The 27,528-nt window shown below is 36.1% G+C and overlaps 2 protein-coding genes across 15 annotated transcripts in view; one reads left to right on the top strand and one right to left on the bottom strand.

The window, feature by feature from the left end:
- The window catches only part of CEP290 (centrosomal protein 290), a 56,019-nt gene extending 30,325 nt beyond the window's left edge, over positions 1 to 25,694 (bottom strand). The window contains exons 1-26 of one of the 11 annotated variants that reach the window (XM_051770013.1): positions 25,414 to 25,693; positions 23,239 to 23,353; positions 22,553 to 22,675; positions 22,336 to 22,413; positions 21,550 to 21,619; positions 21,206 to 21,252; positions 20,772 to 20,915; positions 20,522 to 20,575; positions 19,680 to 19,832; positions 19,159 to 19,341; positions 18,717 to 18,806; positions 18,519 to 18,641; positions 16,492 to 16,615; positions 15,791 to 15,963; positions 15,263 to 15,425; positions 14,540 to 14,640; positions 14,360 to 14,447; positions 13,769 to 13,881; positions 12,149 to 12,233; positions 10,901 to 11,043; positions 10,156 to 10,320; positions 9,034 to 9,183; positions 7,916 to 8,031; positions 4,913 to 5,015; positions 2,032 to 2,262; positions 604 to 777 (exon numbers count right to left, since the gene is read on the bottom strand). In XM_051770013.1, coding sequence (XP_051625973.1) covers positions 604 to 777; positions 2,032 to 2,262; positions 4,913 to 5,015; positions 7,916 to 8,031; positions 9,034 to 9,183; positions 10,156 to 10,320; positions 10,901 to 11,043; positions 12,149 to 12,233; positions 13,769 to 13,881; positions 14,360 to 14,447; positions 14,540 to 14,640; positions 15,263 to 15,425; positions 15,791 to 15,963; positions 16,492 to 16,615; positions 18,519 to 18,641; positions 18,717 to 18,806; positions 19,159 to 19,341; positions 19,680 to 19,832; positions 20,522 to 20,575; positions 20,772 to 20,915; positions 21,206 to 21,252; positions 21,550 to 21,619; positions 22,336 to 22,413; positions 22,553 to 22,654 — 2,973 coding nt within the window. In that variant the 5' untranslated portion in view covers positions 22,655 to 22,675; positions 23,239 to 23,353; positions 25,414 to 25,693. Of the gene's footprint in view, positions 1 to 603; positions 778 to 2,031; positions 2,263 to 4,912; positions 5,016 to 7,915; positions 8,032 to 9,033; positions 9,184 to 10,155; positions 10,321 to 10,900; positions 11,044 to 12,148; positions 12,234 to 13,768; positions 13,882 to 14,359; positions 14,448 to 14,539; positions 14,641 to 15,262; positions 15,426 to 15,790; positions 15,964 to 16,491; positions 16,616 to 18,518; positions 18,642 to 18,716; positions 18,807 to 19,158; positions 19,342 to 19,679; positions 19,833 to 20,521; positions 20,576 to 20,771; positions 20,916 to 21,205; positions 21,253 to 21,549; positions 21,620 to 22,335; positions 22,414 to 22,524; positions 22,676 to 23,238; positions 23,917 to 25,413 lie in introns of those variants that run through there. The other 10 variants (XM_051770014.1, XM_051770022.1, XM_051770011.1 and 7 more) reach the window with 10 other exon arrangements.
- Positions 25,695 to 25,705: 11 nt separating this feature from the next.
- TMTC3 (transmembrane O-mannosyltransferase targeting cadherins 3) overlaps positions 25,706 to 27,528 on the top strand; it is a 35,161-nt gene continuing 33,338 nt past the window's right edge. The window contains exon 1 of one of the 4 annotated variants that reach the window (XM_051770034.1): positions 25,706 to 25,815. The gene's annotated coding sequence lies outside the window, so the exon portion shown is untranslated. Of the gene's footprint in view, positions 25,828 to 25,943; positions 26,234 to 27,528 lie in introns of those variants that run through there. The other 3 variants (XM_051770035.1, XM_051770036.1, XM_051770033.1) reach the window with 3 other exon arrangements.

Here is a 27,528-nt window from a genome sequence, read left to right as displayed (position 1 = left end):
CCTACAACATTTTGCAAGCATATTGTGAGCGATCCTTGGTGATTTTTTTCTATAGAGGTCAAATTCCAAAGCTTTACTCATTTTTGGAACTGAACATTTCATTCTTGTGAAAGCTGGGAATTAGTAAAAGCACATACTTTGAGAGAAAGCTTTGAAAGTGTTTCCATTCATTCTACTTTCCTTATGACCTCCAAAACTCAAGATGATAGCAAATATTCCTTCTGCCAGCCAGGTTTTAGTAATCAAAGAACTAAAAATAATTTCTGAGGGAACATACCTAAAGCTTAATTTAAAAAGCAAGCAAACAAAAAACCAAAGAACCAAAACAATTAAACAAAATGCTTTTATGTCTGCCCATTGTAATAAAATCCGGAACTCTGTGTATGTTTGTCAGTGCACTGAAGAATACCAGGATAGCAAATTAAAATTCAATAGCAGCAGTCAGACTGGCTCAAACATCTCATACTCACTATGAAACTGTTCTAACCAGCAGTTTTAGTGCTGGGACTTCTATCTTCCTCTTAAGTGAGAACAAAAACCAAAGCAAGATGAACATAAAAGAAGTTTCTTCCCCTTGGGGTTCAAATGTAACACAAACATTACCTCCATGTGTTCCATGTTTGTTGTCCGTTGGACAAGCAAATTATCTTTTTGTAACATATCTCTGTATTTAGCAGTTAATGCATTGTACTGCTTATTAGCCACTTCTAGCTCAGACAACGGTACACTACCATCCAGCACTTTTTGCAGAGCGGCAATCTTAAAGCTGGCCATTTCCTATGAAAATAATGAACAGTGGGTTAATAAAATGGATCAGCTACATCTTTAAATATAAAATTACTCCACGTAAAAAGAATACTACTTAATATAATGCTTTAGACATGGGTTTATTTTCCTAAATTACCTTTCCTTTTTAAAAATTGCCTGCAATAAACATTGACAAAATTTCTCTGGTATTCCTAGAGCGACCTGCAAGGTCAAAGAATAAGATTTGATTTCATATGACACTTTCAACAAAAATAACTTTTTGAAGCAACTGCAGAAGGGGAAAACCAACAAGTTTCATATGATGATCATAGAATCATAGAATGCTTTGGGTTGGAAGGAACCTTAAAGATCATCGCATTGCAATCCCTCTGCCATAGGCAGGGATACCTTCCACTTGACCAGATTGTTCAGAGTCCCATCTAACCTGGTCTTGAACACTTCTAGGGATGAAGCATCCACAACTCTTCCAGGCAACCTGTTCCAGTGCCTCACTACCCTCACTGTAACAAATTTCTTCCTAATATCTAATCTAAACCTGCCCTCTTTCAGTTTGAAGCCATTCCTCTTTGTGCCATCACTGCATGCTCTTGTAAACAGTCTCTCTCCATCTCTCTTGTAGGCTCCCTTCAGGTACTGGAAGGCCATAATTAGGTCACCCTGAAGCTCTCTTCCAGGCTAAATCCTAATTCTCTCAGCTTTTCCTCACAGGAGAGGTACTCCATCCCTCTAATCAACTTAGTGGCCCTTCTCTGGACTCGCTTCAGCAGGTTGACGTCCTTCCTGTGCTGGGGACCCCAAGCTGTACACAATACTCAAGGTGCGGGTCTCATCAGAGTAGAGTAGAGGGACAGAATCCTCTCTCTCGCCCTGCTGGCCACACTTTTTGGTATTATGCAGCCCAGGACATGATTGGCTTTCTGGGCTGCAAGTGCACATTGCTGGGTCATGTCCAGCCTCTTATCCACCAGCACCCCAAAATCCTTCTTGTCAGGGCTGCTCCAATCTGTTCATCCCCCAGCCTGTATTGAGACGTGAGGTTTCCCCGCCCCAGATACAGCACTTTGCACTTGGTCTTGTTAAACTGCATGGATTCCCATGGGCCCACTTCTCGAATCTGTCTGGGTCACAATGTTTTTATAACAGCATCTAGGAAGCTTTTGGGTAATGCACTCAAGAAACTAGTGCTAACTCCATTTAAAAACAATGGATTTATTCCTAAATTGTAAAAATAAAAATGTGTGCTATTACTACTATAAACTATACCTTGAATCGTTGCAAGTTTCCAATCTTCCCTATAACTGCAGTCTCCATATGTGTTATTTCACCCTTTAGTTTCTCATTTTCTTTTCTAAGATGGCGTTCCATTTCAAGCAAAGTTGTACACTGCCTTGTTAGTGATTTTTCATTAACTCTTAAAACAGTTATTTTTCTATTATTTTCTGCAAGTACTTTTTTTGTTTCATCAGGATCCAGCTGAAGTGCATCGAGTAGATTCTGTAACACATTTTTTAACAAGAACCTTGAACAGAAATATGGTAAAACACAACTCCATAGACAAGCTTGCTTGTATATTCTTTAATCTAGGTGGAAAAAATTCATTAATCTGTCTGAAATAATTTCTTTTTGCTAATAAAACATACGTACACTCAACACATGCATAAGCATACAACATTCTATCAAAAGAAAAAATTGAATCTCCAAAACTATTAATTTCTGAGGAACAGAAGCTAAATACATTTGACTGACTAAATAAAATTGTAGTTAATGATGATATTTTCAAAACTTAGAAAAAGAATAGTTCTCTGCATTTACTGTCATCTGTCTTCCCCTTTCTACTAGAATCAAAACAAATGTATTGGGGAAATTTTCTAAACAAAATAGAAGTCCTGTGGTTCCAAACACTAATAATGTCCTACTTTGAAGACCAAACCCATAAAATTTGCAAAGTAACCACAGGATTCCTCTTACAGAAACGCGTGTGCGTGCACACGTGTTTGTATACATGTATAAATCTAAGGAGGGGCAGTGGTGGGGAGAGGAAACTATGGCAACTTAGGTCACAGGTGCCACGTGAGCTTTAGCTTTGCTGTCGCACACATCAGCTGGCCAAGGAGACAGGTAGTAGAAATTGGAGCTGTAAATTCCCAGATTGCTATGAGCTTAATAAACAAGAATGAACAGGTAGCTAGAAAAAAAATCCAGAGTCCTGGAAGTCTGATACTTTTCCGATCAAGAAGCCTATTTTTCTTAAGCTTTCATAAGTAAGCATCACACTATCACTGATCACTCACAGTGAAGTAATTTCAAAGAATGTTTAATCTGAAAATGTTAAACTAATTCTAAACAAAATTACACACTAACAAAAAATAATGCTAAATAGTAGTATGTATTACTTATGTTTGGATAGATACGTCTCTGGAAATAAAAGCTATTAGGAAATGGTAATTTCTTAAAATATCTCAGCAATATTTTTATAGCACTGTTAACATCATTAAACTCCATTAAATTTTAAAATCATTTAAAAAACAAATGTCAGAAATATCTTAATTCTGCTACAGTCTCTTCCTGTGACTCCGGAAATGCAGAACAAGATACCAAACTAATTAAGTAAGATGGCGTGCGCTCTCTTTGCTCTCTTTCTCTCTCATTTTTTAGACATACAATAGAAACATCTGCAAAACAAACCCAATTTCAATTTCCTGGAAATATATTTAGAATTAAGTGCCTATTTTGCTAATCAGTTACAGTCATGAACAGGATTATAAGCAGGACTATATACCACTACAGTTATCCCTCGGCAGAAGAAAATTGTTAGAACTCAGCTGTTTAAACCTTCACAGTTACTTTCAGCACCTTGTGAAATCCTTGCCCTGTATCTGCTTCTCTAAAAGGATGTGTATGGCCAGTATATCTTTGGTTATATTTTGCAATGTTTGGTACCAAAGACACCTGTAACCATCTGAAACTGCACTATGTCTGTGATTAGACATCTGCATCAATTCCAGGAACTTTTAAGTACCACCAATATTTTTCAGTTTTCTAAATGCAAGACTGAATTTGGACTTGGTGGAAGTAAATCAAAATAGAAAGATGAATTCTGGCTCCTGTTCTTCTGGAACACTGATTCATATACATTAACAATTATATATAAATAAGATGCAATTCAAAGTAATGATCTTAATTCTTAGTACAAATTATTGTGCTTTTCAACAAGTTGTTTGCACTGCTCCTCCTCCCAGTCAAACAGCCTGGGTAACAACTGCTGTTAAGAGAGTAGTGTGAGTGTTAATAGTGTGTGTGAACAGAGATTGCCTGAGAAGGTATTTGTTCAAAACTGATAATCTTAAAGAAGATCACCATGAACCAGACTGAACAGTAACCGTAAAACTAGAGATTTGAAATAAAGAAGTAGTCAGCTTCAAAATTAGTATAAATGCAGTATAAAAACTTTTAACAGCAGGGGCAGAGAGGGTTATAATGCAGCACTTATAACTCAGTTCAACTTCAGAAGTTTCCCCATGCCTCCATCTCCTGTGCAGATGTGAGTGCTTCCTCCCTGCTGGACACCACCCCTCAGCACTCCAGCTAAGGTCTGGAAGTACTAAGTGCAACAATTAGGGGCCCACACCTCGGGTGTGCGATGTGACCTCCTGGGGTGATTTCTCACAAGTGCATGGATCACGCTGCAGAAAGGTGGACAGGCACACGTAACACCGGAGCGGCCCCACATACGCTCAGCACCCTGGAGCACACACAGGAGGTGTGTGTACACAGGGAACCTGTACTCTCAGGAAAAAGTGTGTGTCCTGGCAACCTGAAGAGGCCAGGTGGATGTGTGGGATGAGAAATATTAGGGATTAATTCCTGATTGGTGCTTAGAGATTTTCAGGTCTATACTAAGATTTTATATGCGTGTTAATATTGTGATTTACCTTTGTGCTGTCGACGCTGATTCTGAATGTACAGTTCAGATAGCTAGCTATTTACATTCCACTAGTAAATCAGTAAATCTCCTGATTTGATTCAAATTGAGCCATTTTTCCCTGCAACATTTTCCCCATCTAAAAAATTATAATTTTGTATTAAAACCTCTGTTCTATGTTCTAAAATCTTTTTGAAAAATGAAAGCAACAGAATTACTTACAGAATATGCCTTTATTTTTGTAGCATCCTGTTCTTTTTGCTCTTCTAGTTTTTTCATTTCCTCTTTAATACCTTCTGATTCTTTCTGCCAGTTTTCCTTTTGACTAAAACAGTAATGCATTTTCATTAATTATGATAAAAAACTTGGATGATTTTTAAAACTGTAACTTTAACAGCAACCCTGAAATATTACAAACCAAAGTACTTTGAGCAGTAATGTAATTTGAAAAAAACATTATAAACTGTAGATGGATTACTGAAAAACTATTTTCTCTGTTTAGGCTGCAGCTGGTTTAGTGATGAAAATAATTCTTCAGTGTCTTACTTCTTCAAATGTGTGTTATAATGCAGAGATAGAGATGCCTTACTTTCCTTCTTTTTTGCCTGCAAATTTTTCCCTCTATTACATTCATTTTATTTCAGATGCATAAAGGACATAACTTCCCACTATACGTTTTGCTATTTCAATGAAAAACAGCTTCACTTTGGCCCAAACTACTCTCTTCTATCCATTTTTATTTATTTATTTGGAAACAAAACAGACTATGAACTGTTCATACAAATCTAATAAACAAGTTTCTATAGACTGTATGGCATAATTTATGCTAGTTAAAAAAAATAATCAAGGGTATTTCAGAAGTAGTATTTTCTCTTTAAAGAAGATATCTTAGTTTCTTCCATAATAGAAAAAAATGGAGGACAAGAAAAGAAAATTCTCTCAAAGTGACTCTATGGGATACCAAGTCAAAGAATCTCATCCTGTAACTTCAATCTGTAACAGTTTTAGAGAAGTAGCCTCAAATCATCATCTTATCCCTGTCATTGGAGATAGCTAATCTAGGAGTAAAGGAGGCAGTGTATTACAGCCTTCAATAAAAAAGCTATACCTTTAATGCCTTGAACAGAGATAACATTGTCTGGGAATCTTAATTTATTCAATGAACAAAAAAAGTCTCTAAAAGATTAAACACCCTTATTCCAAAAGCCATCCAGTGACTGTTATATTCCAATCCAAAGACACAGAAGACTCAACTGTTTGTTATTTGAAAAATCTAAATCACCATTTTCATCCTTGTGCTCCTAACAGATGAAAATCCTTTTCTTTTTGGACATTGAGAAGAATTTTATAGAATTTAGATTCACTGAAGTATATAAAGGAACTAAGAGTATGAAAGAAAACCAACCACGATGTCCTGACAACCTGAAATTTTCAGAGATCTCTGACTGTATTTGGATAGCAGGTGTTTTTCTTTCACCTCCAGGAAAACTGTTAGAACCCACACTTGAAAGCAAAAGAAAATGAGACTGAAAAGTCCACCATACCAGGTTCCAATAAAATGCAAGATATCAGATACAGAAAGCACAATGAAATCCTCGTGATAAAATATGCGACATCAGAAGAGTTCAGCAAAAATGGTTTTATAGTTTTCTGAATCTTTACAAGACTAAAGAAAACAGAAAGGGAACAGAATAAAGGTTTCTATGTAACCTTTGTTGACCTCACCAAGGCTTTCGATACTGTGAGCAGGAAAGGTCTGTGGCAGATTTTGGAACGTTTAGGTTGTCCCCCCCAAGTTCCTCAAAATGATCATCTCACTCCAGGAGGATCAACACGGCCAAGTCAGATATGGCAATGCACTTTCTGAGCCCTTTCTAGTAACTAATGGTGTGAAAAAAGGCTGCATTCTCACACCAACCCTATTCACAATCTTTTTCAGCATGATGCTCCAAAGGGCCACGGCAGACCTCGATGATCAGGACAGTATCTACATTCGATACCGTACTGACGGAAGCCTTTTCAACCTGAAGGCCCACACTAAGACCTTAAACCATCTTGTCCAGGAGCTGCTTCATGCTGATGATGCTGCCCTTGTCGCCCACACAGAAGCAGCTCTGCAGCGTTTAACATCCTGCTTTGCAGACGCTGCTGAGCTCTTTGGGCTGGAAGTCAGCTTAAAGAAGACAGAAGTTCTCTATCAACTGGCACCTCAGGAAGTCTTCCATCATCCCCATATCACCATTGGCCAATCAGAGCTCAAATCAGTCCAGCAGTTTAATTACCTAGGTAGCCTCATCTCCTCGGATGATAAGATTGACGGAGAGACAGACAACAGGTTAGCAAAGGCATACAATGCCTTTGGAAAACTTCATAAAAGAGTTTGGCGAAATAAGCACTCAAAGAAAAGTACAAAGATCAGTGTTTACAGAGCCATAGTGCTGTCTACTCTCTTATATGGATCTGAATCATGGATCATCTACCGCCACCACCTGTGACTCCTAGAACGCTTCCATCAACACTGTCTCCGCACAATCCTAAACATCCACTGGTCAGATTATGTGACCAATACATCTGTTCTAGAACAAGCAGCAGTCACAAGTATTGAGGCCATGTTGCTGAGAACACAGCTGCGCTGGGCAGGACACGTCTCAAGGATGAAGGACCACCGCCTCCCTAAGATCTTGCTTTATGGTGAACTTACCACTGGCTGCTGCAAGAGAGGAGCCCCGAAGAGAAGATACAAGGACTCCCTGAAACAACATCTCAGCCTTGGCCATATTGATCAACATAACTGGCCTACTCTGGCCTCCAATCGGGAGGCCTGGAGACACACCATCTATAATGCTGCTGATGCCTTTGAGAAAGCACGCAGGATCACTCTCAAGGAGAAAAGACAACGCAGAAAGAATCGTGTCATGCAGAACATACCGCCTAAGGAGTCTTTCTGCTGTGCCTTTTGCAACCAGACATGCCTATCTCGTATTGGCCTTTTTAGCCACCAGCACGCTTGTAACAAACGTGGGTAGAGCCCTCCCCAAATCTTCGTTCGCGAAGCCCAGCCATGATGATGACAAGACTAAAGAAAATATATGGAGTCCATATCCAAAAGCAGCAGCATTTATTACTTTAACCAAAGAACTCCTTCAACAGAGCGGAAAATCTTATTTCAAAATTGTTAATTATTTAGATAATTGAGCTTTCATAATTCAGAAGAGAGAACAATACCTTTGATATTCTTTATACAACAAGCCTTGTTGATGACGAATTACTGCAAATTTTCGCTTATAGTCTTCTACTGCATCTTCTAACTGCTTAAGCAATTTTTCTTTGTTTTCCAATTCCTATTGATTTCCAAGTTAAAAAAAATAAATTATTAATATAGGTTTTAAACATGAAATTATTAACTTAATCAAAATGCCATTCCTTTGTGCTTTCATGATAGATGCTTCTGTCATGAACAATGTGAACTCAAGATATAAAACATGTATTTTCTTTAGAAGCAACAGATGAAAAAAGTACCATGAGCTTTAGTATTCCTATTAATAGGTGTGAAATAGTGCACAACTGCACTGTGGGTGACAGCTCTCGAAGTTCAAAACACCATGACCTGTTGCTAGCCCACAAAGAATACTAACTGAACGTCTAACTGGAAAACAACATTTTTTCTCATGTTCCCAAATACTCTTCTACTTTATGAGCATATAGAATTGAAAAAATATTCTGTACTGAAAAAAAAAGTGATCAGAAACAGCAAAAAAAAGAAAATTTAATAATAATAGAAAGGTAACTTTTTTTTACTTCTACTCCGAATGAGTCAAATCTTCATTACAAGGTACCTGTCTGCCATGCTTCCCATGGAAATCACTGGCTTCTGTTTCAATGAATTTATGCCTCTTTTTACAGTTGTTGCTTTGACAAATAATGGAATGAAAATTCATATGGCAAATTAATAGAGACCTTTGCTCTATAGGGAAAAACTGTTCAAGTAGGATTTGCATATGCAGACTCAGGTGTGGAATTCAGAGAGCAGTAAGAGAGAATTTCTCACAGAAAGAGTGCAACGGCAGAAGCAAAAGGAAGAGTGCAAATATTTAGATCAAAATTCAGATTTAAACCAAAAAATCTGATTTGATGTCAAATATTTAATTAACTATTATCTTTCAGGTTTACAGCACAACAAATACATACAGCTTTGAAATAACAAAATAGCCCAAAGAGTTAGATGTTAGAACATCAAAATAATTTTGGAGAGTTCTTTCATATCCATACATGACATGGTGCTAAATTTTGGAGGAATTAGCTACATTATAAATATTCTTGATATCATGGAATATATGAGTTACCTGTATAAGACGTATTAAATATTCATTCAGAGAATTAATCGTATTAACACTTGAAGGAACCATTCCTTCTGGAAGATTCACTGTTTGCAAGACAATATTGGGACCTTCTGACTGATGCAGTAAGCAAATCTCATTTTTCAGTTGTGCAATCTAAACAAAGGATACAAAACCATAAAGGAGCTCTTGCTATTCAATTAACAAAATGGAAAATATATTGCTTCCCTGTGCTACATCAGTTGTTATTAGCAACCTAATTCATTTCAACTTATATTCTAAAGCATTCTAAAACTCGTAAAATAGCCTTTTAAAAATGCTGTGATTCCATAAATCATTAAATGCATAATATATTTACCCAAATTTATCAAATTACTCCAGCAATCAGGGCAACTAAAAATATCACCACAGTTTTATTCAAAATTGTTTAAAACACAGTGCATTTCTACTCCTTTAATAAGATTAAGTTTTGGAAATAATTATTGCAGTGGTTATTTGACAGCTTATTCTAAACAAATCTTTGCCTTTTTATTTAACTTAAAAGCTCTCTGGTTCTCTAATAGTACACAAAACACTATTCTACAGCATTAGATTCTGGCAAATCTTTTTGTATCACCAAAGCTGCTATAAAAGGCAAATTTAAATGTGGCTTCTTTTAAGATAATATTCCATTCCCTATACCTTCCCTGGAAGAAGCATTCCACAGAATAAATTGTACAACTTAAAACAAGATACAGAATTTCAAAGAACAATTCATCATTTCAAACACTTAATCTCTGTTCCTTATTTATAAATAACAAATGCAAGACTCCTGGCTTTTTTAAAGAAATAGATGTGTGAGCTTTTCTGGGCACAGTTCTCCCCTAAAAGAGAGGCGTGTGTGGTGTTTAACATGATAGAATATTCCAAAGATAAAGTAACATTAAGAAGAGTAAGATCTGAACTTAAAATTGATGAATTGATAGCTCCAATACGTAAATTTCAGGAAGATTTGCACAAATCTACTATACAAATCTTGTATACCGTTTACATAAGCTAAATTCAATATCTTATACATTGTGTGGTTCTAAGTTATCAGAGTAGACACTTTTGAAGTACAATATAAATTATATAAAATAAAATATTTACCTTTTCATTTGCATTTGCCAGCTGATTAGACAAACTTGTTGCCTCCTTCTGAGTCTCTTTTAGCTCCTGTCTTAATTCCTCATTTCGTCCTGTAAGCTGGTCAACCTGAGCTTTCAAGTGCACACTAGCATCAAAGATTCCCTCTGAATTCTTTGACTCCATTGCCTAATGCAGTAAACATTTAAATAACAGAACAGAGAAAAAGTGAAGAAAAGCTTTAATGTTTTCATAATAAACTGGAGCCATCAAGTTTAGACTACATGAAATTAGAAAAAAGAATGACATTTAAACATTCTAAAATCTACTTATCAGTTTCCTGATGGTATATTTGCCATATACTGTGACTTAAATGGTTAAACTTTCCTGTAAAAAACAGAATTTTTGGAAAGATGTTTGCATAAAGAATTTTTAAAAAACATTTCCTGCAAGTCCCATAGTGATAAAAGACATGCAAATGAACTTTTACCTAAGCTTTATCACTGGCACAATAAATTTGACATCAGATAGCTTTATACTATCCAGCTGATGTTAGGATTTTTTTTTTAAATTTTATCGGCAATTTCTCCTTTATATTTTTAATTTACACTGTTAAAGAGGAATCACACACTCTACTCTTACTTGCAAGTATGAAAGCATATATACAAGGAAACTACTATTAAATTATACAATAACCCAATAACTGAGGAGGAAAAGAATACCCTGTCAATTCTATAAAGCTAAATAATACTTTAGAAAGCAAACTTACATGAACTAAACGATCCAGACTAGGGATTATTAAGGCTGTTTCTCCTCCCTTCATACTAGAATCCTTCTGCATTTCCTTGACAGCCTGCAATATTTCTTTCATTCCTTGTTCTAGTTGCTTATTCTCTTCTGATAACTCTTTTACTGTATTAAAAGTTGTAAATGTGTTTAAAAGCATGGGAAAAACAAGTTAAGGTTTCCTAGAACACTTCATTATGATACCTGTTGATTTGATAAACTAAAATAATGTTCATAGTATACATACATAGACATAACCAATTAGGAAATTAAAAGCAGAGCTGCTAGGAATATCTAGACAGTATATTTTACTGGTGAAATACTAACACAAAAAATAATTAAATACTTCATGGGAACACAATTGAATTTATTGAACTTTCCAGTCTTCAATGTTTCCTTCCACCTTTTAAACTTCTTTAGTAGCCTGTCAGACTTTCACAAATCCAGAAACATGGCTGTCTTGGAAATGTTTGGGTGTAACAATGGAGTATATAGGAATTGCCTGAATTCCTTCTGCAGACTGACAAAAACGAGCATTTAAATGATGTGGCTATCAAAGATACTCAAGAAATACAAACCAGTAGTTTCTCAATGGAATTCCAGTTTCTAGCACAGAGCAAGAAGTCTGAAAACTTGAATTAAACCCAACAAACCTTCCAGGACATTCTCTGCATCCAAACAATATGTCTAAATGTCCTGAAGACCAGGAGTGAACTGCAAAATCTGTTTCACGAAGTCTATTTTGAAAAGTCAGAAAGAATTTTAAGAATTCACATTCTCTGGGAAGAAATTAAGATTCTTGTCCGGAGAAATTTGCATTATTTTTATTTCTGAGTTTGGAAGCAGTACACTTCAGCTAACATACATATGTAAGTAAGCAGCAAGTTGGTTTAATTCCCCAACATTGTGAGCCAGGAAAGCTCTACAATGACACAAGTAAATTCTGGGATTATTCACAGACTTAAAACCCTTATAAGGTCTCAATCAAGAAGGAAAAACATGAGAGAGCCCATTTTAATGAATTTAGTATGATTAAAGTACTATCACTAATTCAGCAACACTATATATTTATACACACACACAGACACAAAGATATACATTAACTTAAACACAACATTTTTTAAAAGCCAGAAATTTATGGTCAAAATTATAGAACCAGAACAACTAAATAAGCAAACTATCTACAGGTACCTGATAATATTCCCTAGTTTTAAACCAGGTTACAACTTACATTTAGATTGAAATCTGGCTATTACCGTCCTGTTCTTCTCCAAATCTCTCTCTCTCTCATTTAATTCAGTTGCAAGATATTCATTCTAAAAAAAACAATCAAATACTCAAAAATTGCAATTTAGGAATTTTACTATTAGAATTTTCATTAAGACTGTGGTTAAATAAGAATAAAAGCTTGAAAATACTGTTAATCCACATATGGTCTATAGTGAAATTACACAGTATGTAAACCAAAATTAGGTGATATATAAAAAGCAACAATCAAAGAAATAGGGCCATCTTCACAGTAATAAAATTCGCAGGAAAAAATTATTTAAACCATAAATAAACTTTACATAAAATATTTATCCTTTTTAGTTGTTTGTTGGTTTTTTTTTTTACAAGCTTGTGCTACCTGCACTGCCTGGCTTCTGCAATTCTTTGTAACTGTTTAGCATACTCTTAGCCAACAAATCTCAGGATATCTGTTCCTTCTTAAAAAAACCAGCAATAAGTTATTAGTATAGGATTCTACATCCATTTACACATACATATGTGAAAAGAAAGTACTTCCAATAGCAACTTCCAAAATATGAAAAAAAACCCAACACTTTTTTTCTACTGAAAATGCAATTAGTAGGCATTATTAATTTCATGGCTTGGTTGATGCTATTTTAAAAGAAACCACATCAGCAAAGCATAGTACTATAGCATGGAAAACCTGTACAGCTGAAAAAAGTCTGATACGTAGAGACATATACTTTCCACTGATCAGTCACACAGTTCAACAGCCTCAACAGAAACGGCATCAGTTCCAAAACATTTTGTGAAAGATAGGAAAGACCTTCTGCTTAATTTATGCATTGAAAATAGGTTTCCTCATCACATTATTAGATGGTTTCTCTCAGACCAAAAATACACAAAATCTAATTTTAGCAATTTAATATTTTAGTTCCAGACATTTTCAAATTTGGAGTATGCATTCATGAAAGTTAGCCAGTCCACATATGGATTTCTTGCCTGAAATGGCAACAGGAATGGATTCACTGGAAGAATGACACAAGGTGTATCCCCATATAACACTCTCTGGTCATAGGGAAACATGTTTTCTTGGGTCATGCAGAAGTTGGAATAGCAGTATGATACAGACCAAAAGTCTGTGAGACTATATAATTTGTAGCTCTGGTGATATGAAAATACTAAGAGCTTCAGAATTACACCTGTGATTAATTAGTTGCCACTCTATCACATGTTTTGCACCTAAATGAACAGAAAAAGTATTTCTAATTTTTTCCAAGTGATCTAAATTCTCATGTATGCCAGAAGTTCTTCTAGGTAGATTTCCCACTGCCTTACTGTTTTCAGCTATATTTTTCTCTGACTTCAGCTGGGGCTACTCTATCTGCAAGTCTGTTTCACACTTCCACTTCACATGAGCTGCTAGGCTGTATTCACAAAAAATATACAATATTCACTGGTCTTCTAAAAATAATACAAATTATTCATTTTTGGATTTTTAAAAGCAGTTAATAAAAGCAGCTTAATAAATACTTGAACAGATATTTACAAAATAGGATTTTTTTTTAATTTTTGAAAGAGAAATACAATAAATGTTCATGAACCTGCTTTATGGACCTACCTTTGCTTTTATTTCAGCAATGTCATGTGTGGTCAAGAAATCCAACTTCCTCTTATTCATTCCCTTCTCTTCAGTAAAGCTATCAGTCATCTGCATATCATCAGCATCCAATCCTAATTGCACGTAGATGTACAAGTAATAAATTATTCTGAAAATTTAACTGGTCTCCAAGCAAAGGAATATATTTCATTTATTATATCTGAGTTCTAGTTTTCTATCTGCAAAGTAAGAAGCTGTAAACCTTTCCATCTGAACGTATTACACTACCCTGAGCGGCACGGAATTGAAATTTTAGGATTTTTGAAACACATATGTTAAGTACATTACTGGAAATTTTGGGGAGACCATCCTGCGCCCAAGAACTGCAAGGCAATGACACAAGTCTCAGTGATACATTACAAGTCATCACAGTTCAAGAAGATACTGGGTTGTAAGACTACGAAATCTAAAACCACTCACCTCTTCCTAAAGATTCAATGAAATGCATTTAGCCTTTTAATTTAAACAAATAAGGAAATATAAAATATATAAAAACATTAATAAGTAGATAGCATGTTTTTGAAAGGACAATTTATAATAAAAACATCCTACCTATTGTTGCAACTCTTCTTCCTTTCTCCTGAGCCAACTTACGAATTTGTTTTTTCAGTTCAATTCTTTCCTCTTCTAGTCTTTCAATCTGCATATTATTATTCACAGATTAGTATCCCACTTTGTTCAAATGCATTTTTATTACGTAGCTCTTATGCAAAAAAAAGATTTATCACTTACCTCTTGCAAAAGAATTTGGTTTTCAGCTCTATATTGCTGCTGCTTCAGCGCTTTGCTGTTTCTGAATTCACTTAAATCAATTACTGTCTTTGGGTCAAGACCTAAAACACAGTATATTATACAGTTATTCATTATGGAGGAACATTAATGTTAGTTAATGCAATTAATTTAAATAAGAATATAATTAGACAAGTAGAATTAAAAAAATAATTTGTTGATAGTTGAACATAAACTACCTATAAAAATATGTATCTAGAAAATATATGCACATATACTCCATGTAATAACAACAGAAAAAAGCTTAATTTTACTTCAGTTACTCAGAACCCAAAATGCAATAAAATGTCACCTAAAATTAACTTTATTTACATTTATATTATTCTATTTAGAAATAAGTCTGTCTGAAGTTTTCTCTGTGTTTTTCCATCTAGCATTACAACTTCAGTATGTTATGGTTTCCAAACACCATACAATGAAGTTTATTAAGCAGTGTGTGGTCAAAGAGGAATCAAAACCAAAATACAGTAGAGAATCTACTATCTTCAGTCAAAGAAACCTGTAAGCCACATTTATTCATGCAGTTTGTCCTAATTAAAACTACTTGCAAATATTAGCAGAATATACCAAATTATTTCCAGTGACTTGGTATAGTAAAATCCATTATTAAATCTTATTTCAATTCTTACAAAACAAATAATTGAAAATGTACTGGATGCAGTATACCTAAGCGCTCTCTGAGTTCTTCATTTTCATCAAGTAAGTCATTTATTTTAAGTTCAAGTTTATTGACTTCCTTAATTAACGATTCAATCTCATGTTCTCGTATTTTGACTTGCTTTTTTAAATCTTTGATCTCAGCAACAGCTTCTTCCAAACCATATATTCCCTGTAAAAACCCCAAATGGGAAGTAAAAACAAAACAACCAACAGAAGACTTCTAAAATAAATCATGAAATTTTCTTTCTTCATTACACAGACAAGAAAAAATATTTTTCAACCCGTACCACTCTTCTGCACTATGCTTATTGAAAAAAGTTACTGAATAAAAAGCAGATCCTACAATCTGTCTTTGACTACAAAGGAGTCTGCACATTTTAAGTGAGCCCTCTTACTACATGATTCTTTGAAGAATCATATCTTGAGTGTTCAATTGCTGTTCAATGGACAAAAAGGGAAGGGAAGCTTTGGGAAGGGAAGCACAAAATGATGTCCTAAAAATATGATTAAATACGCTGTCCACTCTGAGTTTACCAGTTCATAGTCTCTCATTCGTTTCAAAGTCTCAACAAGTTCTTTGTCCTTTTCTCTAGCATCTGTTTCTGCTAATTCTGCTGATTTCTCAGCCTCCGCAGTTCTCTCTTCCAGTCTTTTTAACTTTTCTTGCATATCCTCACTATGATTCTGCTGACCAAGAGATGAGTGACCTGGAAAGAAAATTTCTGGTATGTTTACAATTCAACTAGGAATTCTATCTGCCATTAAGCAAGACAGAAACACTTCAGAAAACATTAAAAAGGACATCTTCATTTTCTGCTCTTTTTAATTAAAGAATTACAAGAGACTACATATGAGAGGTTGGTTTTGTTTCCCCTCATTAGTCCTTCAAACAATATTTATCATAAGTAAGTGCATACAAGGGATATCAGAATTTATTCTGAATTGCATGCTATTACTTATTTTCAATTCTTGATGGAGCTGAGATTTTATATGTTATGCTCTAACTTTTACAGACCAGGTATAGTTTTATTACCCACAAAACCCACTGAGGTAGTGTGGATAACTTCTTCATGAAAGTTTAATAACAGAAAATTAAGAAAAAAAATTAAAGACTAAAATTACTCAAATACTGCAATTATTTTTTTTCTGTATTTCTTGAGAATAAAGAATGCACAATAAATTTGTGGTTTCTTATTTTCCTTTCCATAGACATTAATATAAAATAGTCATGTTACCTTTATCTTTTTGGAGATCATTTTTTAATTTCTCAATAACGAATGCATTTTTTTCCATTTCTTTGGTATACTGTTCAACTTGCTCAGTAAGCAATCTTATCTGAGCATCCCGCTCTTGCACACCCTACACATGAAAAAACCAAAAACTCCATTAGAGGATCCTTCTTTACTGAGAGGCAAACTACCAACACAGAACACCACACAGTAAATGAAGAAATTACATGTAGCTAATACAAAGCAATTTGTAGAACATCAAATATACTATACTTACAACAGAGAGTTCAGATATTATCTAGAAGTTTGGTATATAAATGCAAAGCAGGAAAAATAAAAGAAAAAGTAAAAATAAAGCAATCAAACACACAGAAAAAAAAAGCACTTTAGAATAACAATTTTAAATGGAAACAGTACTTTCAGATTTTGTCAATGTTAGATGAAAAGGTTCAGATGACACATGTTCCTTCCTGCTTCCTCGCAAACAACTGCCTTTGGGAACTGAGAGGTACAAGTTCAAGCTTATAAGGACTAACGATCAACCATACATGACACCTGAATTGCAGTCTGCCTGTCAGCAAGTAATCTAATTTTTAAACATTCATCACACATTGTTTCACATGCATATACATTAATAAGTACATACAGACTGTGAAAGCGGCTTCTATTCATATTACACTATTTCTGTGCTTGTACATGAACTTCAGAAACAACATAGAAAGCTTAATGTTATTTTTTTCTGTCATGAATAAAAAAAGTGGAGAAAGATAAAAAAGAGACTTGAAAAAAGTTACAGGCAGTAACAATAATGAAAATGTAAAAATCTCAAGATTGTTGCCCTTTTTTTATACTAATGTTCTGAAAAAGAAAATCTAAAGCTTTCTTAGAGGACAAATAACCACATTTCAAATCCAAAGGTACAGAGTTTAGGAAAGTTGTAAGGAGCTAAACACAGTCTCTTAAACATACATTGAATGATAGCAAGCTCAGTTCATTAGACTAAAAACACAGAGCAGTGCCTTGATTTAATTTTTAAGTGTCTGCTTATAAAACATGCTTATTTCCACAAAGCAGTTCAGAATGTCATACTAATGATGGTCACCCAAAAAAACAACCTCTACAACCATCTAGTCAGCTAAAACCAAACTCTACAACTGCTTATCCAGGTTACTTTCAGCTGCCTTCCTCTTCTGATTATCTAAGACTGATTTGTAATTTACACCTCTTTCTCTTGAGAAGCTATCTTTGGAAGACTGAATAAATACATCTCACTGCATTGTTCAGTCTACAAGAACCCAAAATGTAACACAAATGTCATTAGACATTATCCTGGAATCACAGGGTATGCTATCCATAATTAATATTACAAGGTTCCTAATGGGCCACATTATTTTGGGGTTTTATATGGTTTTCAAGACAGTGAGGACTTTCAGAATCACAAAGAACTATGTAATTTTGCATGAATGTGAGAGATAGTTATATTCAGCTAGCTCTATCATAGACTGAACTATCATTCAATAGTATGTATCAGATCACAGTATCACACAATACTCTGAGTTGGAAGGAACCCACAAGGATCATTGAGTCCAACTCTTAAGTAAATGGCCCATACACATCAAGCCCACAACCTTGGTGTTATTAGCACCATGTTCTAATCAACTGAGCTAATCTCAGGATGTGAGACAAATGAACACAGAAAATTAAGCAATAGGTAAGATTCTTCCTTAACTAGCAAATTTAGGACAGAAACCAAGCTGTAACTTAATCACAGTTAAAAAAAGATAAATATGAAAGTAACAGAAGCGACTACCAAGAGTTCAGTTCATACATACATACATAAAGAGAACTTTCCTTTGTAAATTACCTATTAAGCTAACTCTGCAGTGGAATGAATTGAGCTGTCTCATAATTCTCAAACACAAATAATGCATATTTTGATATCTGCAAACTATGAAAGACTAAATATATGTTTGGTATTTGCATGTTTAGTGAATGGTGATTTCTATGCGTGCAATTTCTCACATGGACTGTACCTGCTGAAGGGCCAGTATGCTGTTTCTGTCGACATCAAGTTGAACTATTTTCATTTTCTCTTCTAAGTTAAACAACATTTGCTGATACTCTAGGATTTCATCATCTTTTGAAGCTAAGATTTTCTGAAAAGAAGATAAAATACCATTAGAATCTTGAATTAATTCCTAAAAATCATAAAGAAAAGTATTAAAAAATACCTTCCATTCTTCAACTTTTTCATTTACAGCCGCCATAAGTGGATCGTCTTCCTCATTCTTTGCTTTCAGCTGGTCTGAAAGGTCCTGAACCTAGATGTGACATTTGGGTGAACATTGTATCACAGAAATGTTTGGGCTTAACCACTGTATGTGTACAAATGCACTACATCCAGCACATAAAATTTAACAGATTAGCATTACAGCAGCAAGGGAATGACTCTTTAGAACAGTGTATGACACATTGTGTAAAAAAAATTTTTGTGATCTTTTGTGTTTTAAAATCTGCATCAGATTCAAGGATCACACTACTTTTAAAAAGCATTATTTCAGAGGAGTGGGTGTTTTTAACTGGATGGATTGACTGTTATTTTAAGTTAAGCTAAAATATGAAAATACAGTATAAATCTAAAACAAACACATTAAATAATGAGTCAGTTCTTACTTGAAATTTGTACTGATCTTTCTCTTTTCGTAACTGATCCATAATAATATCAGACTGTTGCACAATTAGTTTCATTTTGTTATATTCATCAGTCATCTTCTCCATTTCTTGCACTGATTCCTCAAGATTTTTCCTCATTTCTTGGTTTTGAATGTCTAACTTCTCATTAGCTTCAGTCAAATTCTGAAAAATTAAAGAAAAAGCTGCTTTTAGAAAGTGCCCATCTTAATATCTGAATGAGAACTTGAAAGTCTTCATGAAAGTAGCACAGAAGAGAGGATTTCACCTCTAGGTCATCAATTTCAACAAATCCTAACAGCAAATAAAAGACACATCTCCCCTTGTCAGTGACTGCATTACCTCTGCCAGATTCGTAGGTGCAGAGTATATACATGACAGAACCCAACTACTTTATGAATTCCCTTATTCCATGTGACTCGATCTGTAAATTGACATAGTGTCATGAAAAACACTGTCAGTAAAAGTCTAGTAGATACTCAGTAGCATGCATAGATTTTTACCTGAATTTCATCCAAATACTGGACAAGCTCAGAGCTTCTTTTGGACAACTGTGATCTGTAATCAGAGTCCTCTCCTCTTCGTAATGGAATTGTTTCTTTTTGAGAATCTATTTGCCTCTGATAGTCAACTACATCCTGGCGTAATTGTTCAGTCTGCATAAAAAGTAATCCAAACTTAATGCTATTTCTACAAGTTGAAGACAAAGTCATTGCAAGCTAACACAAAGAGCTAAGACATTCAAAACCCATACAAATTCCTACAGTCTGCTTTTAAAAAAACTCAGAAGCCTCACCTTTTTCTTTATGCGCTTTTTCTTCATATTAAAAAGGAGAAAACAAGACCAAGAGAACAAAGCATGAAAAATATTAGAAACTAGCTTTGCTTTAGGAAGACTAAATATTAATTGACATAGAGACAAAATAAAATGGCTTTCTATATACCTGTGCATGCATGTGCACACATACACACATACGCAAAGGGGTATTTTGACAAATGATTCAAAAGGTTTTACCCCAGGACAATAATTAGACAAATGTACTTAGCAACAGTATTTAAGAAAAATACTAAAAATTCAAAACATGAAATCCAAATTAATGCACAGTAGGACTATGCGAATTCGAATGTAGATGCCTCCTAACCTCAATTAACTAAGTTTCATTGGAGCACATATAGTACATATTTACTAAATTTAGTTAAATTTCTTTTTGTAGCAGTAACCAGGAAATGTCCTAAAACAGAATTAAACATCATGCCACACCAAAAATTATAAATATAGAAAGATAGCAATATATCTACAAATAAAGTTAAAAATACAGTAAATTGGCAACAATTTTTTGCTAACCTCTCTCCTGAATTTGATGTTTTCATTTTCGGCATCTTCCATTCGAAGAGCAAGCTACAAGAAGATGGAAAACCTTTACATGTATCATCAAACACTTCAAAACTCCAGAAACAAAAAAGAAAATGAATGCACAGCAGTCCTATTTCATCAATGTTTTCTTCTTAATTACAGAGGCTCTTTTCAGAACATCAATTTTACAAAATATTTGACAGAACAGCTTTTAGAGATGTTAAGCTGAAGTCCTTATTACCTGTTCATTCACTTTCTTCTCTTTTTCCAGCTCTTCTTCTAGATCTGCTAACTGTCTCTCTTTTTGTTCTAATTGTTTTTGCAGTTGGCGCACCTCATCACGCAGAAAACGAGTATCGCGACCACCAGCAGATCGTTGTGCCTTCTTATGAGCATTAAAGTAACATTATAAATACAGTACAGATATTCAAAACAGAAAAAAAAATAAAAAACAAAGCAGATGGTAAGACTACAATAAATGGGATTTATTCAAGCATATAAAATACAAGTAATTACTCACACATGACCAGTGAATATTAAAAAACCCATTAATAGAATTTGCTAAAGTGTAGGGCTATTTCATCTCTTTACAAGATTAAAATACTAGTCTAAAAAAACTCTTTTAAAAACCTCACCAAAGAGCACTCTATAAACTAACAAAACTTTAAAACATACCTCTAATTCATTCTGAAGTTTCATCATCTTTGTTTTAAAATTATTTTCTGTTAAAATAGAACAGATATAGTGAATTACTCAACAAGGCAGAAAGCACATAAAACAACAATGGTTAACCTCAATCTTTAAAAATTTGGCTTCATTGAAGAAATTGACTTCAGAGCAGTTGGTATTTTGTCCAGTTCCCTAAACTTAAAGAAAAAGCCACCAAAAAAAACCCATGAAACCCCAAAACAACCAAAAAATCAAACCAAAACAAAAACCACAAAAAACCAACGACAACAACAATACTAAAAAATACATTTAACAAATCATTTAGGAACAGCATATTAAAGCTTGTTTACCACATTTGGCTTGCTCTTCCCCAGCTTTTTCAACTTCTTCTAGTGCCAGTTCTACCTCTTGAGTCTTCATCTGAGAAAAATACAGTAAGCACAAATATTTACTATTAACATAAATTAGGATTGTTCTGTACATCTCATGTTTAAAATGATGACAATATTTACAAAAGAACATGGACTTTCTTTAAACAAATCAAATTACTCCCATTTTTCCTTATGTGGACAGTTAAGAAGTTCAGAGTATCTTCTTTAGTAATTCATTCTATAGGGACACCCAAACGTTCAAAACATTTACAGTGCTGAGAATTAAAGGCAGTAAAACAGCCTCTCTAAAACCAATGTGCTACCCTATGCTGCTGTTATTTCTTCCTTTCGGTACATTTATGAATAAATACAAGAATGTATGGCAGATTTATAGGATCAGTTTTAGAATGGTGGTGTTTCTTCATGCATGGTGATAATTTTATTTGCTCTAAAACTTCAATGTCCCACAAAAAGTTCTATTAAATTAAAATCATTACAAATAACTTACAACATCTAACCAATTTTTGAGAAATTTGTTTGCATTTTCCATCTATATAACTATGTTAGTCCAATTCACTTCACTTCCCACTACTAAATGCCTACAGCTACATGCAGGTACTCTGTGCCAACACACATTTAGCATATAAATTATCTTAGAGTAACCAGTGTTCTCAGAAAAAAAAAAAGAATAACAATGCTTTCATTTAAACAAAAAAATAAACAAATGCATCTGCAGAATTGTAGTAATTGAGGATTAACACAAACCTTCAATAGAGACTGAGTAATTTTAAAAAGATGTATCAGTTTTTCTGGAGTTTCAGTTTTTAAGTCTCTCCCATCAACCTAACGAAAGAGACAACAGTGTTTTTATACTAATATCTATGAAATCCACAAAATAAATCTTTCAGGTACGTGAAGGACCAGAGACAATTTAGGGAAGAACATATAACAAACCCTTATGTTCTCTACTTCTCTTAAGTACCTTGGACATGGTCTCCAGCAACCTGTCTGCTAGTTCCTCTTGATGAGGCAGACTATCTGGATCAACTTTCATAAGCTTCTTCCAATCTAAAATAGGTGCCATACTGAATTTACGATTGTTTTCCTAAAACAAAAATAAAAATAACAGTTATCAAGTATTATCAGTGCCAGTCAATTTCAGGTCAAATGATTAAATGGAGGTTGGCCACTGAACCACACAAGATGATTCTATTAATTGTATCTATTTGTAACACTGATTAACACTTCATTCACATTTTGAACTACTGCAAACTAGGAGGTCATAGTAAAACCTTTTTTCTTTAAGTTAAAAATTACATCATGCATACTCAATGAATTTTTGACACTAACAGTGAAGATCGGGACATCTTTGAAACCCATATTTTAACTTTAATATCGTTGTTTTCTTCCCCATCTAGCAATGTAGTATTTTCATGCTAATGAACAAACACAACTGGATGCCCCTTGAACCAGCCCTTGTAGGATAAACATCTCCTTACAGTCACAAAAATCGCTATTTCTAATATTTAAAACACAACCAACACCTTCTTTAAGCTTGATACTGTGAGCACCCATTTTTTGACACTAATTTATAAGATATTAAACTCTTTCAGTTAAATATCGGGGGGATTATTAGAATACTTGAATTGACAAAGGACATGAATCTACCTGGAAACTGACAAAAATCTGATCCGAAAGTGGTGGAAAGTTTTGTTCTACTGTTTACCTACTGCTTGTTGTGGGTCGTGGTGACTTCTCACATGCCTAAAAGCCAATACAGTGTCTGAAAAAGGCAGAAGAGATTGAATATCTTGAATTATTCTATCCTCTGGAGCTATCTCTAGCCTTTATGATCAATATTTCAAACAGTAAATTCTGCCAAATTTTAAACAGAGCATTTTTAATCTACTTATTCTCCTAAATTATTAACATGGTATAAATGCTCAAGAAATAATTTTCAATTATGAAAGAAATAAAACTAACCAGAATAGTAAATTATTTTAAAAACTAATGTCAGAGCATTCTCTTTTATAGGAAAAAATTAAGCTCAATCAGTACCTCTACCAATGCTCTACACTGAGCATGATATTTTGAGATCTCTTCCGTCATGTACCCCGTTCACTGTTCAGCAGTTGAAAGACTTAACAACTGAAAACTTCTCCCTTAATAAAAGGGAAATTTTTATTACTGGTATTACTTTGCCAAAAAATATGCCTAAGCATTCTGAAAAGAAGAGCTGCAGGACCTTGAAATCCAGCTGTATGCTTAAGGGATGATAAAAATCAACCTTTCCTCATCTTTTCTCAATATGTGAACTAGTCAAGAGCTCTCCAATATTAACTATATTTCTTCAATGTTTGCTAAATATAAAACATGCATTATATGTAATCCATGACTTCATAAGGATGACATCATATATAGATTTTTGCTTTTCTGCATTGTTGTAGGTGGCAAAGGATAATACCAGAAGAATATTGATCTTGGCACTTCTTCAGTTAATTGAATACTACTTGATTTCAATAACACACTTGTTTAACAATCGGAGTTTTTAAACACAGTCATTTTTTCTTAAATAATGAGATGTAGGGCTTACAAGTATGAAATGGCCAACAATCAAAACTATTCTGAAAGCAAATATACAACCTTACTACTGTCAATCCTTTCCTACCTTCCATCTTCCAAATATCTTTTTCTCTTAACTTACAAAATAATATCTGAAGAAAATGTCAGAAAATTTTATCCAAAAGGAGACATATCTGTACATAAACAAAATAATCCAACTTGTTGGGAGACCATAGGAAGGTATGGGGGGGGCACAACCTATGCATACAGTATGTTCTACAGTATGTACATACTGTAGGACAACAAGAGAGAATTTATTTAATTGAAGAGTTTTCCATCATAAAATTTAGCTCATCCCTTGTCTTCAGTTAAACCTGTGGCTTTAGTGGACAGATGATCTGTGTGATGAGACACTGAGATCAGGGGTCTACAAAACGAGTGAAATAGACATGCATGTGACATTAGTTATCACAAGCCTTTCTTGACTTACTCAAGGAACCAAACATACATAAAACGGGTAGATATTGCAAAGTGCAGCACGGGCAGATAGAAAAGATCTGGTGAGTGTGTTCAAGTACGATCAGACCAACAATTCCCATGCTGCCTAAAGGAAACCACGTAAAGAGGCGGCTAAGCTGACATGATGATACCTTATCAACACAGTGAAATCAAGCACCAGTAGGCACAGCTGTTCTTTTTCTGCAAAGGCGTGTATAATGGCCAGCACAGAATCATGTACACTTGAGCAAGACTGAATACCAAGAAGCATCATAGACACAAGGCTAGCTCTGTATTTATTTACTATGGGCAACTCAGATTAAGCTACTTCTGGACTTTCAAATTGCACTACCTGGCCTAGCTCTCTGAAGAACGAGATCTTAATTGCAAAACCCCAACCAAAAGAGGATCTTTTGCAGGGTTCCAGTTTTCTCCCAACTGGTATATATCCCAGCCCCAGCAATGATACACTGACAGCCCGCGATCCCTCCAAGATGCTGCCGAGAGACACTTGCCTCCGTTTCATCCAACTCTGATGAACTAACAAGTTGCCTTATTTTCGGCCGCCTTCACCACGAGACACAGCTGAGGCATCAGCCGAGCGCAGCCCCAGCGGGATGTACCTTTCCCGTGCTCCGCACTGGGACGCTGCCCAGGCCCCGCGGCCGCCCCCGCCTCCCCCAGCCCGGCTGCCCGCGGCGCTCCCGGGGCAGCGCGGGCCGCCCCTGCCGCCGGCAGGTCTGACTCTCTTTCCCCGGAGCACCGCCCGCCCCTCGGCCTCACCGCTCCCGGGAGATGGCGGTGGCCGCTGCCAGGCGACGCAGTCAGACTCTCCCGCCAGCTCGGCTCCCGTACAGCCGGGTACTCATAGGCGCAGGGAAAGTCGGCACTCCCGCAGCACCCACAGACAGGCGCCGCGGTGCCAGGCGGGCGCTCCCCGTCCTAAGGGGCGGGCAGGCAGGGCGCGATCCCGCCCGGGCGCGCCTCGCCGCTCCGCCGGGGCAAGGATGCCGAGCACCACCCGCGCCGCCGGGCGGCTCCCCGGGACTACAGCTCCCGGCAGGCCTCGGGGGCCCCCGCCCGCCTCCTTCCCAACAGCCTCCGCGGGCCGGAGGGCGGTGGCGGTGCGCGTGCGGTGGGGGCTCCGGCGCCGGGAACAGCCACGGTGCGTCCCCCTGGACTCGGGTACGGCCTCGGGTACGGCCTCGGGTACGGCCTCGGGTACGGCCTCGGGTACGGCCTCGGGTACGGCCGGCAGCGGGCGGGCTGGGGGGCGGGCCCGGTGCAGCTGCTGCCCGCCGTCGTTTCGGTCCTCTCCCCGCTTGCCGTGCCTGCCGGGCCGCAGCGGTGCGCCCTCCGGGCCTGCGGGGCTGCGGTGCGGCTTCGACCCCTTGAGCAGAGCACGGACCCGCCCCGGCTCGGCCCTTCCACCGCTCAACCCGGCCTGGCGTTGTGTACCTCGCCCCAGGGTTGCTGGAGGCATGCTCATTCCTGCTCGGCCGCTGGAGGCCTGCGGGACTGCGCGGGTGCCTTGTGTGTAAGTGTGGAATAGCGGGGGCCCAGGAGGTGTTTATTCTGCGGAGTGAAGTAGTGCACCAGACAGGTAACATCTATAAACTGCTCGAATCCATAGGGTACTGGTGACCAGCAAGACAGTCCGAGCTTTAGTAGTAGTCTGATAGCCCCAAAAGTTAGGGATCTTGTGTTTTAGTTAAATGGGTGTGAAGGCATCTTTTCCAATAAACAAGGAAGGCCAGCAACCATTCGAGACGTGTTTATGTCTTTGTAGTTGTTCATTCAACAGCTGTGGAGAGTTGAAGGGGATTTGTTGGTTTGTTTTGTTTATTTTTTTTCTTAATGGAAAGGGGAAGGTGATCATAATATTATCTTTGTGCTTTTGCCCTTTTTCTGGGTTATTCATTGCTTTAATTTTCTTTGCTGTTTCTTCATTAGTGTTGATATTTAATGGAGGCTGACAAGATGCAAGATGCTTGGCACTCGTTATAGTTATGCAACTTGTTCCAGTTACAGCATGGCTCTTAGATTAAAAGTGAAGACTTTTATACTGTATCTAGAGTTGATTAATTATAGTTCCATATTGGCTACAAAAAGCAAACTGTGTAGTTAGGGAAGGGAAAGAGACGAGACTATATTTCATGAATGGGTAATGTTACTAAAATAAAATTCATTTTGGTTAAGTGTAGAACAATTTCTTAGTAGCAGTGACTTTTATAGGTGGAACAAGTGACGCACTGAGAATAATGGTGCCTTGCTACAAAATAAACTTTCAGGAAATGGATCCTCCTGTGATAGAGAAAATAATTCATTGATGTTAGGATACTTAGCTATAGGAACTTCTTTTTTATCCTCTTCATCAGGTTAACAAACTGTTAAGGCCTGTATAGCTATTTAGTGTGCTCTATTTAACATGCTTCAGCGTTTTTTAGTGTCCTATTACACAATCAACAGAAAACACACCATTACATAGACTGGTAGTGAAACCACATCTAGGTTCTAATTGCATCTAGTAAGAAGATTGGTGCAGGAATTGGATTTGAGGTGGGCCTGGAAACTCCAAAAGTGAAAAAAGAGTAAAAAGAATGGAGATGTTAACCCCACAAAAAATAAGGAAACACTTAAAATACAACATGGCTTAAACCAAGTGAATTAGTTTTTCTTTTGTTCTGCATCACATCTAATCACCTGATGAACTTTGCATAAGTGGATCTTCTTTTATTGGGAATATGTGCTTGTAGTTTGGGAGCAAAAGTTATTTTATGTCCTTAGATCACAGTATGACCTACTCTGATTGACAGGAGAGTTAGGTGTCTGTGTTAAACTGCAGCTTTGATAACACTATGCTATTGCAAGGACCTTTGATATGAAAGATCTAATGGA

This window comes from Manacus candei, unplaced genomic scaffold (assembly GCF_025592945.1).
Source record: "Manacus candei isolate 608988 ecotype Guabito, Panama unplaced genomic scaffold, ASM2559294v1 h1tg000114l, whole genome shotgun sequence".
Lineage (NCBI taxonomy): Eukaryota > Metazoa > Chordata > Aves > Passeriformes > Pipridae > Manacus > Manacus candei.
The sequence above is the reverse complement of the archived record's forward strand: the minus strand, read 5'-3'. Positions and strand labels throughout refer to the sequence as shown.